Source organism: Lissotriton vulgaris, chromosome 4_1 (genome assembly GCF_964263255.1).
Source record: "Lissotriton vulgaris chromosome 4_1, aLisVul1.2, whole genome shotgun sequence".
In the NCBI taxonomy this organism is placed as follows: Eukaryota; Metazoa; Chordata; class Amphibia; order Caudata; family Salamandridae; genus Lissotriton; species Lissotriton vulgaris.
In genome coordinates this window covers 129,887,375-129,902,807 of record NC_141691.1, presented here as the reverse complement: position 1 = coordinate 129,902,807, position 15,433 = coordinate 129,887,375, and the positions used below count along the sequence as shown (strand labels likewise).

At 44.4% G+C, this 15,433-nt stretch overlaps 1 protein-coding gene across 2 annotated transcripts in view; it reads right to left on the bottom strand.

Moving 5' to 3' along the window:
- Positions 1-15,433, bottom strand: part of LOC147718463 (vascular endothelial growth factor receptor kdr-like) — a 537,031-nt gene that overhangs the window by 133,684 nt on the left and 387,914 nt on the right. For both annotated transcript variants that reach the window (XM_086918385.1, XM_086918386.1), the window contains exon 12: positions 11,897-12,008. In XM_086918385.1, the coding sequence (XP_086774511.1) occupies positions 11,897-12,008 (112 nt within the window). The remainder of the gene's footprint in view (positions 1-11,896; positions 12,009-15,433) is intronic.

Genomic DNA, 15,433 nt, shown 5'->3' with positions numbered 1-15,433 from the left:
TCTTGAGCCCTCCTTTCGAGGTCTGGTTAGCCTCCTGTGCCAGTGAGACCACTAGCTGAGTGTCGTCAGCATATGAAATGATCTTAATTCCATACTGACGAACAACTTCAGCCAGTGGCCTCATATATATGTTGAAGAGCGCTGGGCTCAATGAGGAGCCCTGCGGGACTCCACATTTTAAAGGTCTGCTGGTAGAGGAGGATGTTCCGTCAAATACCCGAAAGGATCTGTCCTGTAAAAAGGATTCAAACCAAGACAAAGCTTTTTCTTTTATACCAATGTTTGCCATGCGGTCCAGCAGTATGTCATGGCTGACCGTGTCGAAGGCCGCGCTTAAGTCAAGGAGGATCACTGCCACTGATCCTCCCTGATCCAGGATGGTTCTGGATTCCTCGGTGACCATGAGGAGCGCGGTTTCGGTGCCATGTCTTGGTCTGAAGCCCGTTTGAGTAGGATCAAGAAGCTGGTCGTTTTCGAGATATTTGATCAGCTGGCTATTGATGTGTCTCTCTAGGATTTTACTGAGCCAGGGAAGGAGAGAGATTGGTCGGTAGTTGCTGAAGTTCGATGGATCCAGCTTGGGCTTCTTTAATAGTGCTCGGACCATGGCTTGTTTCCATTGTAGCGGGACTACGCCAGTAGAGATGGAAGCGTTGAGGAGGTCCATTATGACGGGCAGGGTGATAGCCGAGGCTGACATAATGATGTCTGGCGGGGCTGGGTCCCCCGGAGACCCGGATTTGACTTTTTTTGCCAAGGACTCGAGAGTCGAGAGATTAAGAAGGGCAAAGTGGTCGAGAGTGGGGGAGGAGTTCAGGTCAGAATTGCTTGGAGTGGAGGGGGTGCTGGGTGGGGCAGGGAATGATTCATAAATGGTGGTGATTTTTTGCAGGAAAAAATCTGCCATGTTATTGCAGTGTTCTGCGGTCTTGGTCTCATCTAGACTGGGTGGTAATTTGGTGAGGCTTTTCACAATACGGAAAATTTCCCTGGGTTTAGATTTCGCTAAGATAATTTCGTTGGCGAAATAGGCTGTTTTGCTGGCCTTGATTTGTTCTTTGTACATTTTGAGTAGTTTTTGGTATTGAATTTTGTTGTCTGGCAGAGAGTCCAAGCGCCATTTCCTTTCCGCTTGTCTACACTGACGTTTCATAGTTCTGAGGGTTTCAGAGTACCACGGAGCTGATTTGTGACAGCGTTTAGTGGTGGTTTTCCGTTTAGGTAGAGAAAGATCGAGTGACTTGGTAATCCAGTCCTCATAAGAAAGGTTTGCGATGCATGGGTCATCGTTAAGCGGTGGCAGGTTGCTGGACAGTTTTTTGGTCCATGTCTCGGTAGGGAGGCGGGACCACGGTCTGGCTATTCTTATAGTGGGTTTGGAGGCTGGGGGTTTGGGGTGTGCCATAAAAACGGGACCAGTAGATGGTCAGTCCAGGGGAGGGGGAGAGGTAGACTAGTTGTCAAATTAGTACAATTACTGAAGACCGGGTCAAGCAAGTGCCCTTGATCGTGGGTAGGGGAGCTGACCAGTTGGTGTAATTGTAACGCGGCCAGGTCGTCAGTAAGAAGAGCTGCCGTATGATTTGCATTGGACTCGAAATGAAAGTTAAGGTCACCCAACAAAGTGAAATTGGCGGTACTGCTGACGCGGTCTGCCACAATCCGTGCTAGTTGGATGTGGAATTCTTTTGGAGGGCCGGGAGGTCTGTGTATGAGGGTGCCTGAGAAGCAGTTGTTCGGCGAAAGCTCTAGACTAAACGCTAGGCTTTCACAGTCTGGAATGCTTTCTGCAATGATTCGGCAGAGGAACTGCTCTTTGTGAACAATTGCTAATCCTCCTCCTCTGCCTTTTGGGCGGTCTTGGCGGGAGATTTGAAAGCCAGGGGGAATGGCTGTAACCAAGGCTGGGTCTGAGTCTTCGGTGAGCCAGGTTTCCGTTAGGAAAACGATATCGGGTTTGTGCTCCTCCATCAGGAGTGCAAATTCGTTCTTATGCTTGGGCAGAGACCGACAGTTAAGCAAGAACATGCGGTACTCGTGGCGCTGGTCCGAGGGTGGTGGGGGCTTGAGGGTGGATTTGCAGAGGTTGCATGTGTACGGGAGACATTCAACGTGGTAAGGGTGCTGGTTGCAGTTCTTTTGTAGGAGTCTTAGCTCTAAGAGTTTTTCGGAGCTGTACTGCCTGGGTTTCGTAGTCAGGGGTGTAGGGGGGGTAGCCCTAGGCCCGGACTCTGCGCGGACGAGCGCAGACAAGCTTGCCTTATGCGCGCCTTTGGCGCGCATTCGTCGCGCCCGCTGCGCTCGTCCGCTGCGCTCCCTCCACATACACATAATTTATAGGCGGGAAAGGGCAAGAGGGGGGCTGTGGCCTCGCTGGGGGCGTGACCGGTTGCACGCCGGTGATGGCGGCAGCTGAGGGGAGTTTGTCGAGGGGCCGCAGCTGTGTTAAAATCCACAGCGCGGTGTGCCAATGACCGTCAAACAACAAAGTGAGTGTTTTAAAATCAACACAGGACTAAATTGTGACTCGCAAGTGAAATACAAGAAATTTTTAAAAATATCACACAAATTGTTACAAAGGACGCTCCCGGCTGTGCCTCAGGAGTGAAGGTTTCTGTCTGAGCGCTAGAAAGTCAGCGCTATTTATAGTTCGGGGGGCGTGGCCTCGCTGGGGGCGTGACCGGTTGCACGCCGGTGATGGCGGCAGCTGAGGGGAGTTTGTCGAGGGGCCGCAGCTGTGTTAAAATCCACAGCGCGGTGTGCCAACGACCGTCAAACAACAAAGTGAGTGTTTTAAAATCAACACAGGACTAAATTGTGACTCGCAAGTGAAATACAAGAAATTTTTAAAAATATCACACAAATTGTTACAAAGGACGCTCCCGGCTGTGCCTCAGGAGTGAAGGTTACTCACTCCTGAGCTAAGCCGAATATCTCCAAAAGCTAACACCTGCCCTGAGCAGTTCTTAGTCATGTTATCCAATGGGAGGTGGATAACATGGCTAAGAGCATTAGCTCGCTAATGCATGAATATCGCTGACTTTTCAGCGATATTAATGCATTGCGGCCGATTTTTATCGAATTTGCGATAAACCTTTGTAATACCAAGGTTTATTTGCGATAAAAATCGCCGCAGCTTAGCGGTAAAGTTTTGTCTCTAACCAAGCAATAGCGATAATTATCGCTATTGCTTGGTAATATGCCCCTTACAGCCTGATTCATCAAGGTACCGTTTTGCGAGTCTCTAATAGAGAATCATAAGGAATCGCTATTAGAGACTCGCAAAACAGCATTCATGTAGGAATCGCAAAATAAAATGCGATTCCTACAAATTCCTTATTTGCGATTAGCAAATTGCTAATCGCAAATAAGGAAAAACTCCCCATTCATTCCTATGGGCCAAAAGGCCCATAGGAATGAATGGGGAGTATTCCTTATTTGCGATTAGCAATTAGCTAATCGCAAATAAGATAGCGATTTAAAGGGTGCCAGGGGTGTCCAAAGGACACCCTGTAGCACCCCTTAAATGAAAATTGAAACAGGTGTTGCGCACACACATGTCCAAAGGACATGTGTGTGTGCAACATGCAACTTAGAAAAATGCTTTTAAAAGCATTTTTCTAAGTTTTCGCTATTTACCACGAGGTTTAACCTCGCGGTAAATAGCGGGCCGAAATTGCGAATTCGCAATTTTTTAATGGCTGATGAATTGCATTTAAGGAATCTCAAATAGAGATTCCTTAAATGTAATTCTTCGCAAAATTGCGACATCGCTATTTCCGATTTTTGCATTTGGGATGATGAATCCCAAATGCAAAAATAGAGCTCGCAAATGGCCAGATTCTCAGAATCTGGCCCTTTGCGAGCCGATTTCGGCTTCATGAATCAGGCCGTTAGTTCCCTTTCTCTTGGGAACGCTAGAAGGATGCAGAATCTATGCACAAATGTATTTGGGTCTGGCGGCTCATTGGACAAATGCATCTTCTCTTCTCCAGGAGCCTGTGTTTGACCTCATGCTGACAGGTTGCTCCCACTCAGCCTTTCATCCTTCTGGAGGTTGGCAGAAGTACCATTGAGTTGGATTAAAATCACATCTCAGTTACAGCAGTTCCAAGAGGCCCAAGGGTCAATGTGCACTTTACCAAATACCCATGGCATGGCAGCTGGCTGCTTGATAGAAGTAGCCGCCGACATGGGCCGCTTCTTGCATAGGTTTTGGAAAACTAAAGATTGGCTACTAAAAGTTCACTGTAAATTACATCTCACATGAACTCTTGATTTACATTAGCAATATGCTTAATTTGCGCTGGTGTTCGCCGGTGTTTGGCACCAGCTCCTTTTTCTAAACACCAGCACCAATTTATCCACCACATGGTGATGCTTTGTGCCTTTTTTTTTTAGCACAATTCCTCATTGGCAGTTTAGTATATATTTTTTTAAACTACTAGCTAGTTACTGCTGCCACTCGTATTTGGCAGCCGTGGCAGGAGCTGGGGCGCCAGCTGTTGTGGACTCCCAAGAAACATTTTGGGCCCTGGCACTACGTTTTGTACAAATTAAGCACCGATTAGCAAGTCCGGAGGACGCCGGATACACCGCGAAACACGTTTTGGCTCAACTAAGATTTTTTTTTTTAATGTTGTAATTTTGTGAAACCAAATAAATCTGAAAAACAAGATACTGAACACATTTAAAGAATTTAGTGAAAATTGAAGCTAGGAACGTTCACATTTTGTTCATGGTGCCTCCGCCCAAAAAAACTTGATTTGTGAACAAAATAATGATATCAGAAATATTTGTAAGATGCTGCCATTGGGTTATAAAAATGATATATACATCAGACTGCCCTTGATTTGTGCTGATAAAAAAAGCTGAGTTGGTTAATGCACTGTCTGTAGGTGACTGAGCTGATTGCAACTGAGGATCGGGCCGGCTCAGTCTTGACATCGATTGAAGGCGAAAAAATAGCACCATGATGGTATTATTGGCAGAGTGTGAGGTAGCGATCGCTGCACACAGCATGCAGACGTGACACAAACACACAGCTATAATATGAGCCTGGTTTTAAAAGAAAGTGTTAGTCTGCAAGTGCAGGTTGACGAACTTCCATGTCCTATTAATGTTAAAATGTTAAATTCTTGTACAATACATGGAAGAAAGTAACAATTTAGAAATATCTATTCCACTAGGTTTGTAAATAGTGAATAACTCTTAGGGGCGGGAGGCACGTTATGGAAAGAAGGGTGAAGGGGGTGGGTGCTGAACTGGGGGGACCCATATTCTGGGAAGTGTATGACACGGAAAGCACTTTCTTTACTTTGTGACGATGCTTGTGGGGATGCAGCGAGCTAAGCAAACCTTGAGCTGTTTCATACCAGTGGTGATGGTCTGCTCCCAGAAGAAGAATGTTGACATTACAGCGCTCTATCTCTCTTCACCCCCGCCCCCAAACACACACACACACCACTAGAAGTTTCGTTCTAAGCAAGGCCGTAATTTCATTTTCTAAAATTCGCCAGTAAAAGTGTAGAAAACAAACTTGGAAAGCCACTGTGATCTTGGGCAACCCACTTGAGCTTCCAGCACTTGATTCCCTTATCGGCTACATGGACAGTGCTTAGAAACCAGCTGCAGCAGGGTTAAGCGCTATGCCTATGTGCACAACAGGAGGTTCGTGTCTGCGTCCAGAAAAATGTAAGGCTGTAGGCCACGACGGCAGACCACTTAACTCGAAGTACGGATTCTCTTAACCAGCACAGACCAGGCGAAGCTGCTCTCGAGAACTGTTTTTAGGGGGTGACATGACAGACGGTAATAGAACGCATTATGGCATTACGTTTTAATGGGGCTGGGAGTCCCACAAACGTCCGCCGTCATCCATTTGTCTTCTTCCTGACACGTTTACAATGTCTGTCTTGCTTCAAAATGTCAGGCCCGCCCCATTCCGCTTGTAAGTGGGCCAGGAGGGGGAGCGATCCCCGTGACAAGACTGTAAGTGTGGCTTTAAAAATGGCAGGCATGCTAATTTATGGAGACTATTGGCATTAGCGCCGGAAATTAAAACAACTTAATTCTCCGTGAATAGATATGAAATAGAGCGGGTCGGATTAATTTCAAAGCTGGGCGCAGCCTCCCCCCGTGGTTAACAAATCCGGGCTAGGGGTTGTAAAAGATGTTTTGACAGACAGGGAACCGCGCTGCCAAAGGGCAAGGTAAGGCGCAGCAGTTTCGAGGCATCGCCAGTAGATGGCGGTAACATTCAAGAAAAGCGGGAAACGGTCTATTTAATGGTGACAGGGAGCGCAGCAATGGCACAAAGCTATTTTGCCCGGAGCGCTGAAAATCATTACACTGTTTCTGCGGTTGTAACCGAAAGGAAAACGGATGTAACGGAAAACTGAAGCACCGGGACTGCTTTTAGCTACAGAAAGCAGGTGAACATTTGCAAAAAATGTTTACTGTGCAAACAGTGTCGCTAAAATACTAGCAAACATATATGCGAAAACCCCTTTTGCCACTGTGTAATTTCGTCATGTGTGCATTTATATTTTCTAATAATGCAACATGTATTTGCACGTGTGCGTAATGTATTAACGCTGGTTCTAAATTGTACTAATATAGGTACTGTAGCAGCAGTCAACAGTAGCAATAGTGCTTAAAAATATCTTAAGCACAAGGGCAATACAGATCTGAGGCACGCACGGAAAAATACATAGGGGCATATTTACAATAACTGGCGCATCCCTGCAAATCAGCAGGGATGCACCAGTTATTGTGCTCCACAGCTCCGCCATCATGGATGCATCACATTTACAATGCGGCGCACCATGGTGCAAAAACGGCACAGGTGCGTGACGCATCTGTGCCGTAAAAGTGACGCATTGCTGGAGTTGTGTCGCAAGCGCGACGCAGCTCCAGCAATGCTCTGGGGGCCCTATTTAGTTAATGCTGCGTCAATCCTTACGTCTGCTTCAAGCAGGTGCAGGGTTTTGACGCAGCATGGGCCTAAAAGTGACTGAGTGAAATCTTGTAGATTTTACTCAGCCACTTTTAGGAGGCGTTCCTGTGCCGGAACGCCCTGCTCCTGCACAGGAACGCCTACATGTGGCGCAGGGCATTACAACGTGACGCATCTCCCAGATGCGTCACGTTGTAAGTACCCCCGCACCATGGAGCAGGATGTGCGCTGTCGCTGCGTCACAAAAGTTACGCAACGGCAGCGTAAAAATGAGGCGCAAGGGGCTTGTAAATCTGCCCCTAAGTGCCTCAGACGATTTGATATGACATAGAAAGGTGCAAAAGCCGGTGTGAATACCTGCATAAAAGCCACTAAAATAGACACCAATGCATGAATGACACTTCCAGAATAGTTAAAAAAAATCTTTGCACTGGTGCAAAAGTAGAGATAGTGCTCATTTGCAACTTGTTTCTGCTTGCGTAATATAGAGACAGGACAAACAACATTTGCTTCTCTCTGTATCATACAAGCATTTTTGCACCAGGTAAAAATAGAGAAACAGGCGGCGAACTATGCCAGAAATTACATTTTTTACCTAAATATCATTTAATGCATGTATTAATCTTGTTATGAAAGAAAAAAGATCCATGAACAAACCTTGTTGAGCAAGATGAAGCAAAGTGAAGCCTTAGCACGCTTTATTGGCTTGCACAATATAAGACGAATAAGTAGATTTTGCAACAAACTGTACATTATTAAGTAAAGAAAACAGTTAGAATAAATTCAATTATCTCAAATGTTTACCCTGGCGTTTAAAAATCCCATAGTATGAGCAGAGAGGCGTCCTGTTAGCATCAGTCCACGTCACAGAAATACAAAGACCCTCCGAAAAACAGTCTTGACGGATTTTTGCTCCTAATGTTGATGTCTGACCCTAATAGAAATACCAGAGCTCAATTTTGGAATGAATCACAGATGCAACTAGATGTTGGTTAGAGATGAGGAGTCTAGAAATGAGATAGACTTAAGGAAGAAAATGAAAACCATACTATTCCTGGTCTGCTTGTTTCCCTTTGGTAATTAGCGCTTGGTTGACCTAATGGGGTCTTCAGTGCTCTCAAAGAATTTATTTATAAAAATATCATTTGTTCTGGCTGAAAACAATTAATATCACTATAAACTAAACAAATAATTATTAATTGGATCTTACGATATTAAGGGGAATAATAAAATTACCCCAAAACAAATGTAACACATTTTATACTATTATTCTTCACAAAAACATTTTATTTCTTTCGTATGTCAGAACAGTACTGAGAACAATCCGACAAAATGTGCTGGATTGATTCTAGATCAGTTTTACAAAGTCGGCACAAACTATTTTCAAGTGTAATATTCTTTCCTGATCTGATCACAGTGCACAAAGATAAGTTAATTAAATTACATTTGTAGATTTATATAGCATGGTTTATCAATGGTGATGGTACCCAGGCGCTGTCCATGGGCACGGGGAGATCAAGTGATTTGCCCAAAAACTCAGGTTGTTGAGCGGACGCCGAGACTCGAACCCGGATGCCCAGCTGCAAAGTCAGCAGCTGCAGAGTCGGCAGCTCTGTCTGCTGCGCCACTCCCTGAGTAACAAAGTCCAATCCACATTGGTTTCTTTGCCACACTACAGCAGAGAAGGTGACCCTACCCTGGTAAGAACGATTGGTTTCAATCCTTGTGTGCCACCCTGTGTGCTTCCTGCCAGCATCACTTCATGTGCTGTGGGCCACTCCTCTGATGCTGCTCCCTTACAGAGGGCTCTGAGGACCCCATTCAAATGTAGCTAAGCCGTGTCTTCAAGGGGCCCACAACCTTTCCCTATTATAGGTTTTTCCGCACATAAAAACATGGGGCCATATGTACGACAAAGTGGCGGAGCGTGTCGTTAGCCCCCTGGGCTTAACGACACGCTCCGCCACTTCGGAAACGCCAGGCTGCACCATATTTACAAGGATGTGGTGCAGCCTTGCGTTTACCCCTGCGATGGCGCTAAGTTTCACAACTTAGCGCCAACGCAGGCACCCTTGCACCAGAGTGCAAGGGTGTCTGTGTGCAGGGGAGCATTGGTTTTGTGTAGGAAGGTTTTCCTTCCTGCACATAAACAATCCTAAAATGCCATTTTGTAACTTTCATGTGAGCTGCTTTATGCAGCACACACAAAAGTTACAAAATGGCATGTTTTAAAAGGTTTGTTTATGTACAGGAAGGGACACCTTCCTGTACATAAACACACCATGGCATTTTGCTTTTTCCATGTGTGCTGCACAAGGCAGCACATATGGAAAAAGCAAAAAAACGAGGAGAAATAATGCATTTCTCCGCGTTATGTCACATTAAGACCAGGGTTTTCCTCGTCTTAAATTTGGCTCTGCCTCCTATGTACGCCACCCTTGTACATAGGGGGCAGCGTCAAATTCAATGGGTATTGTGGTAGAATGCTCACCACAACACCCACTTCACGCCCCTTTCATGCTAAACATAGCATGAAAGGGTGCCTTATGTACATGGCAGCGTTAAGCCACGTTAAGTGGCTTAACGCTGCCTTGTACATAAGGCAAGGCACCTATCGCAACGGGAAGGTCACAAAAAGTGACGTTCCCGTGAAAATAGGGGCTTGTACATATGTCCCTGGGTCCTTTTATGTACGGAGACTCCGCACTTGTAAAGATATTGCTCGTCAGTTCCTTTGTGAATGGTAACCAACCGTAAACTCACGCAAAAGTTTACATTTACCTTTGTGAATCAGCCCCAGATGTGTTTACATGTACATTTTCCTCCTACTGAAATCATGTGTGTGGAAATGGACCTGGAATTTGGACCCGTATGTGGAAATGGACTTGTTAATTCCTAGTCTCACATCATTTCTCAGACTCTGAGCCTGGTGACACATGACACCTGGTAACCAGGGAGAGATTTGGGATGAAATTGTTAACTGCGCCACTGGACGCAAACTGCACCCGACTGTTGAGCCCCAATCAGAATCCCGTCTTGGGTTGCTTGAGTTCTGGTTCAGAAAGGACCTGGCTTGGCGGCTCGGCCTGGACTGTTCCTATCCCAGCGAAGTCAAGACATATTTGCATATGGCTGTGTCTAATCTGAGGTGGCAGGGTGAGCAAAAAACAAAGTAGTTTGCATGATTGCCATTGGTTAAGCAAATTGCAAGAATCTCTGTCACCTTTTTTGTGTTTAATATTGAGTTTGAACTGTGTAATCACTGCTGTGAGGTAATATCTGAGTTCTAAAACCTCCTGTACTCCATGAGTAAGCCTTGACTGTCTGCCTCAATTGGAGAGTCAAGTGTGCAAAAGGAGTCCGTTGGTTATGCAGTCGGAATTGAACAGTGCCTAATGCTCTGGCTGCCCAGCGGACACCACGGTTAGTGTCCAGCAAGTACTCACAGCCCCAGAAGACAGCAAAAATGCCCACCGACCACAGACAAGAACACAAGTGAGATTATGCTGTTAGGTAGGCCTGGACAGAGGTCGCGGAGTTCCGTAATGTGGAATGCTGCAAAGTGACCAAAATACTCAACCACGCTATATGGGGTTCAGCAATCGGCAGAGTGCACTGGGTCAAGCCGCTTGCGCAGATTTTTAACGCTGAGTGTTTGTCCCATGCTGGAAAATCAACGCGAGCGGCACCATGAGAAGCGCAATAAGTTTCTGCTTCTTTCTGCCGTTCAATCAGATTTTCTACTCGAGCGGCAGCTTCCTCAACGCAAATGGAAGGTTTGTCAACACGAGCGCAAGCGGGCATCCGCGACTGCCCGCTGGTCTTGAGTAAGATTTTCTTCAACCGCGCTCACTAACTTAACGTTAGCGAGCACAAGCGAGTAAAAAACACTGCTCTGCAGATTTTTTCTAGAACTCAGCATGCTAAGCGGAGCGCGGAGTGGGAAAACCTCTGCAAACCCTGCAAGCAAAGCAGAATTTCACGCCCAGGGCTATATAATGCAGGCCGGTGAGTGTCTAGTTAGAATGCTCAAATTGGTGGTAACGGCCTGCGTTCTAGACTGTTATGCTCCTGATGTAATAACATTTTACCAGCTAAACAAAATACGATTTTCAAAGTTTTTTTCATGTGGATCATTCAGGGGTTACTTTCTGAAACTCTTACCAGGAACCTATATGTATTTTAAGGAATATCTACCTTATTGTCAGACTAGGAAACGGTATGAAGCAATTAATTTGAAACTTGTTTTGAATATGAAATGGTGTTTTGAAGTTGGAAGAAACTTTTAGTGAAGCAGTTGAAAAGAATTTCAAATTGGTTGGAGAAGGCATTTCGTCTGATTAATTGTAAAAACTTCGTAGTAGTTTTCATGGTTTGTCAGTGTGATTCAAAATCATTAGGCATGTTCTTTTTATAAAACAAAACAGAGTAGCTTTACTGTTATTTATGTAAGTGGTGAGAGATTCACGCTAAATCAATGTATGATGCTGATTAAAGCCGAAAATTAAAACAATAACCTGAATTCATTGCCAGAAGGCCTTTGATTAAAATACTGGCATTCTTTTATAATGCATTAGATCAGGTTTTGTGTGGAGATACGGAAAATCATTCCAAAACAAGTGCTAGAAAATAGATTTATCACTGTCGTTCTTCTTTTCTTCGCTTTCTGTAAACTTTTCTTCTCTTCTACATACATCTTCTGTTCTCTTCACCCTCTTTCTCTCTCTCCTGTGTTCTTGTTTCTTTTTACCTCTCCGCTTTTTTTCTCCCTCATTTATGTTGTCATATTGGCTACACATTTAGAGTTAATTTAATTATCAAAAATATTTTAGGTTGTGGATAATTTGACTTTTTTATAAACCAGATATTCCCAAAGTGCTGCGAAAAAGACATCATTTCCCCTTTGAAAGTCTTCACAAAGATGTGTTTAATATTTACCTGAGACAAAGAACCTGATGCTTCTCTCCTCTCTTCCCACGTCATTTGTGGCAACGCAGAAGTAGATGCCAGAGATGTTGCTTGTTGAAGAAGTTGTCAGTGTGCTCACCGTCTGTAAGACAACAACAGCTCCATCATTATTGCCTTGCCAAGGCTTTAATATATATTGCTGGATAAAATGAATATTTTCTAGAGAACCTATTGTATAGTTTATAATAACACGAGCCCAATGTATGAACCAGGGCGTGACTGGGACTGAAAAATAGTCCCGGGCACCCCAATAAAAGTGGCCCCATTAGTGAATCAAATAGCTAAAAAAGTGTCCCATGTGTGCAAACTGGGGCAGTTTGAACTTGTAAAGACAAGCTGTACAAGTGTTTTGCAAGGTATGGAAGACTGCATGCATTTGTGGTTGCTTTAGGCAATGTTTGTGGTAAAATCAGAGAATTCAAGAGAAAAACCAACAAAGCAGACAATAAAACAAGCCCGCAAACATAAAAAAGAAAACACCCAACACACTGACCAGTAAGACAAGCCCAGTGGGCTCTGCCTGTTTGCTCTACAGTCCAGTCCAAACCTGGTCTGGACGATGGAGCAACACCACTAACTACAGGACACAAGCCTCAACTAAAAATTAGCACAGTGTCCTGAGAATGGTTGGATCATGGAAAGTACCCCCATCCAACTTCACTTGTTCTGTTCCATAGCAGGAAGGAGTTTACTAAAGTGTTGTCTGGGTCTGTTCGTTCAGTGAACTAATAAACCCACTACAGTGGTCAGTGGGAACCACAGGTTCGAATCCTGATTGGACACCTCAACCTTCCATCCTTATGAGATGCACTTAGGTACCAATAAATAGCTGATATGAAGTGCAAAGCATCCTTTGGGACAAGGCCTTGATTGTTTGACCTAAATACCCTAAGAAAGTCGAAGGTGCTTAAGTGTCATTCTGTCGTGGAAGCCCAGAATCCTGGTTAGAAGACATCCCAGGCAGAACTACCCTTGATACTGCAAGGTGGCCCTTACAGGATGGGAAGAGAGCTTAAGTTATAGTCTGATCTTCATTAGTACATGAATAAAAAGCTAAGGATTAATCAATTCAATCTATTTAATAACAAAAAATAACTTTAACTTTTTTTTATATAGTAATTGCTGCAACAGTAGTGACATTTGTAATGCTATACCAAGTGTTACCAGTATTCACCTTAATAGTACTCAAAGTATCGTCCTGTGATGAATGAAATGTTGAATAAGCCCTTCCAGAATTCAAACCTACAGGTAACTTACCGATCTCTGCAGTGAAAGTTTATATGACTGAGTGATGTCACTGGTTAATGGAAATCAAACTAGAAAACCAAATTGTGTAAAGTAGTTAGAAATGATAATGATTGAGTTTTAGTGTATCAAATGGTAAAAATAGTTCTAGGGAAATATATATATCCAGAATCAAGCTTTTTTTTCCAAACGAATTAGAGATCCCCCTACAGGCGGTTGCAGTCAGAGACTGCACCCGCCTGCAAGGAAATATCTGCCCCCTGAAGATAATGCTGGCACTTTATGTGCGGGTGTGCTACCGGTATTACAGAAGGGCCCACCCAAGCATCTGCGGCCCCTTCTGTAATACCAAAGTGCCATGGGGGTGGGCATAGTGGGCGTAAACGCCCGTTGTTCCCCTGGGGCACTTCATGTAATACTGGTGGTACTTGAGGTTCCTGGTAGAGACATAGCCAGCAAGAATCTCTCTTACAAAAACATTACTTTCGGATCCATAGATTGGAAAATATAGACTGCCATTAAAATGGGCTTGGTGAAGTATCTCCCTAATATAATTTTGACCAGTATTTGGTTACCCTATCCAAATATATGCATATTTAAGGTCAAGCGCTTGATGGGATCATGTTGACATGTGGCCTTGCATGCTTTGGTAAATTTCATCTGGGTGTGGCGTCGCCCTTGTGTTACCTTGCAAGGGCGACACAAAACTGTGATAAATATGACCCCCAGTATTAATGTAGGGTTGAGATTTTGGCAGTAAATGTTAAATATATTTTTGTAGTCTGTTTTCACATTCTATCGGTATTCGCACATGCTAGCCACTGTGCTACCAGTGATAACAAGATCAAAGTGGGTGAAAATATAGTTTGCATATGGTCTCCCCTAATATTTTACACTGATTTGCCATAGAGGCGCCGACGTGATCTGCACCAATATGTTTGCACCCAATTTTACTGGATAAGAGTAACTCAAAAGAACACTTACTTTATAGGTCAAAATTAGCCAGACCTCAAATTTCTTTCCTGACTTCCATATGTTGCCATGGAGGACAAACCATGAACAAAACTGTATTATATTTTTTAAGTGTACTCCAAAAATATTATCCAGGCAGACACGACAAGCAGTACTTTCTCAGATTATAAAATTTAAAGAGATGCATAAATCACCCAGATGTTTCTACAGATGCGACCCAGCTGTTTTTCTGGAGAGTGCAAAACAGGTTGAATCAGACCACATGCTCCTGGCCTGCTGCGTCAAGGCTGTGTTCTTTGGCACATGGCGCGCGGTCCTTGAAAACCAACATGTATTACACTTAGGAGACCCTCAGTGGACCTTATTTTTATTGTATTACTTCAGAGTCAACTCCTGGAGGACTCTGCAAATTCTACTCAACGTTTCATCCTAACTCCCCTTTGCTTTTATGGGAAGGAAAAAAACGAGCTTCTGGCTTTGATACAGACATGGAGGCCCAGAGTTACTAATGATTTGCTCTGACTGACTCAAAGTTTAATGCTGGGATCTACTATCCAACGTAAGTATGGATTTGCGTTGGATGGTTTCCCAATGCAACTCAAGTTACGCTAAGTGCTGCTTTGCGTACTTTGCATCCTATGGATGTACAATAGGTGGCACATGGGCGTTCCCATGCAACAACCCATGGGTTTTGATGTATATCCCGATCTACAAAAATTCGTAGACACAGATTTGCACCAAAATCTTATGCCTCCTCAAGGCAGGTATAACGCGGGGAACGTTTCCATTTCTCCTTCTTTTTCCACTTTTCAAGCATGATGCATCGTACACCACATCTACACAGCAGAAAAAGTGTAGTTTTGTACTGGAAGGGTCAACGTCCAGTACAAGAACTATTCTGTTCCGAACACACACACTATGGTGCAAGGGTGTGTGCGTTGGTGTATGGCAGCCTCAAGTGCACCAGCTGGGAGAGGAAAACAGTGCCAGACCTTTATAGAGGTGGCACTGTTCTGCTCACTCCCTTTCCCGCAACGCAGGGCAACAGTTTTAGTTGCTGGATTGTGTGACATTTTCGTAAATCTGAGTCATAGTTTATGTCGAGATTGCAAAATGAAGTAAGGCAGAAGTTATGGAACAAGGTCAGATGCCGTGAAATGCGCTTCTTTGCAAAGGGTGGGATGGGTCCTACCACTGGTTTCAGTGGTAAAAAACAGTCATAATTGGGTGCAGTGGACTCCTGCAACTCCCAGATCCTGGTGCTATCACACCTCCTGCACTATCGCTCTA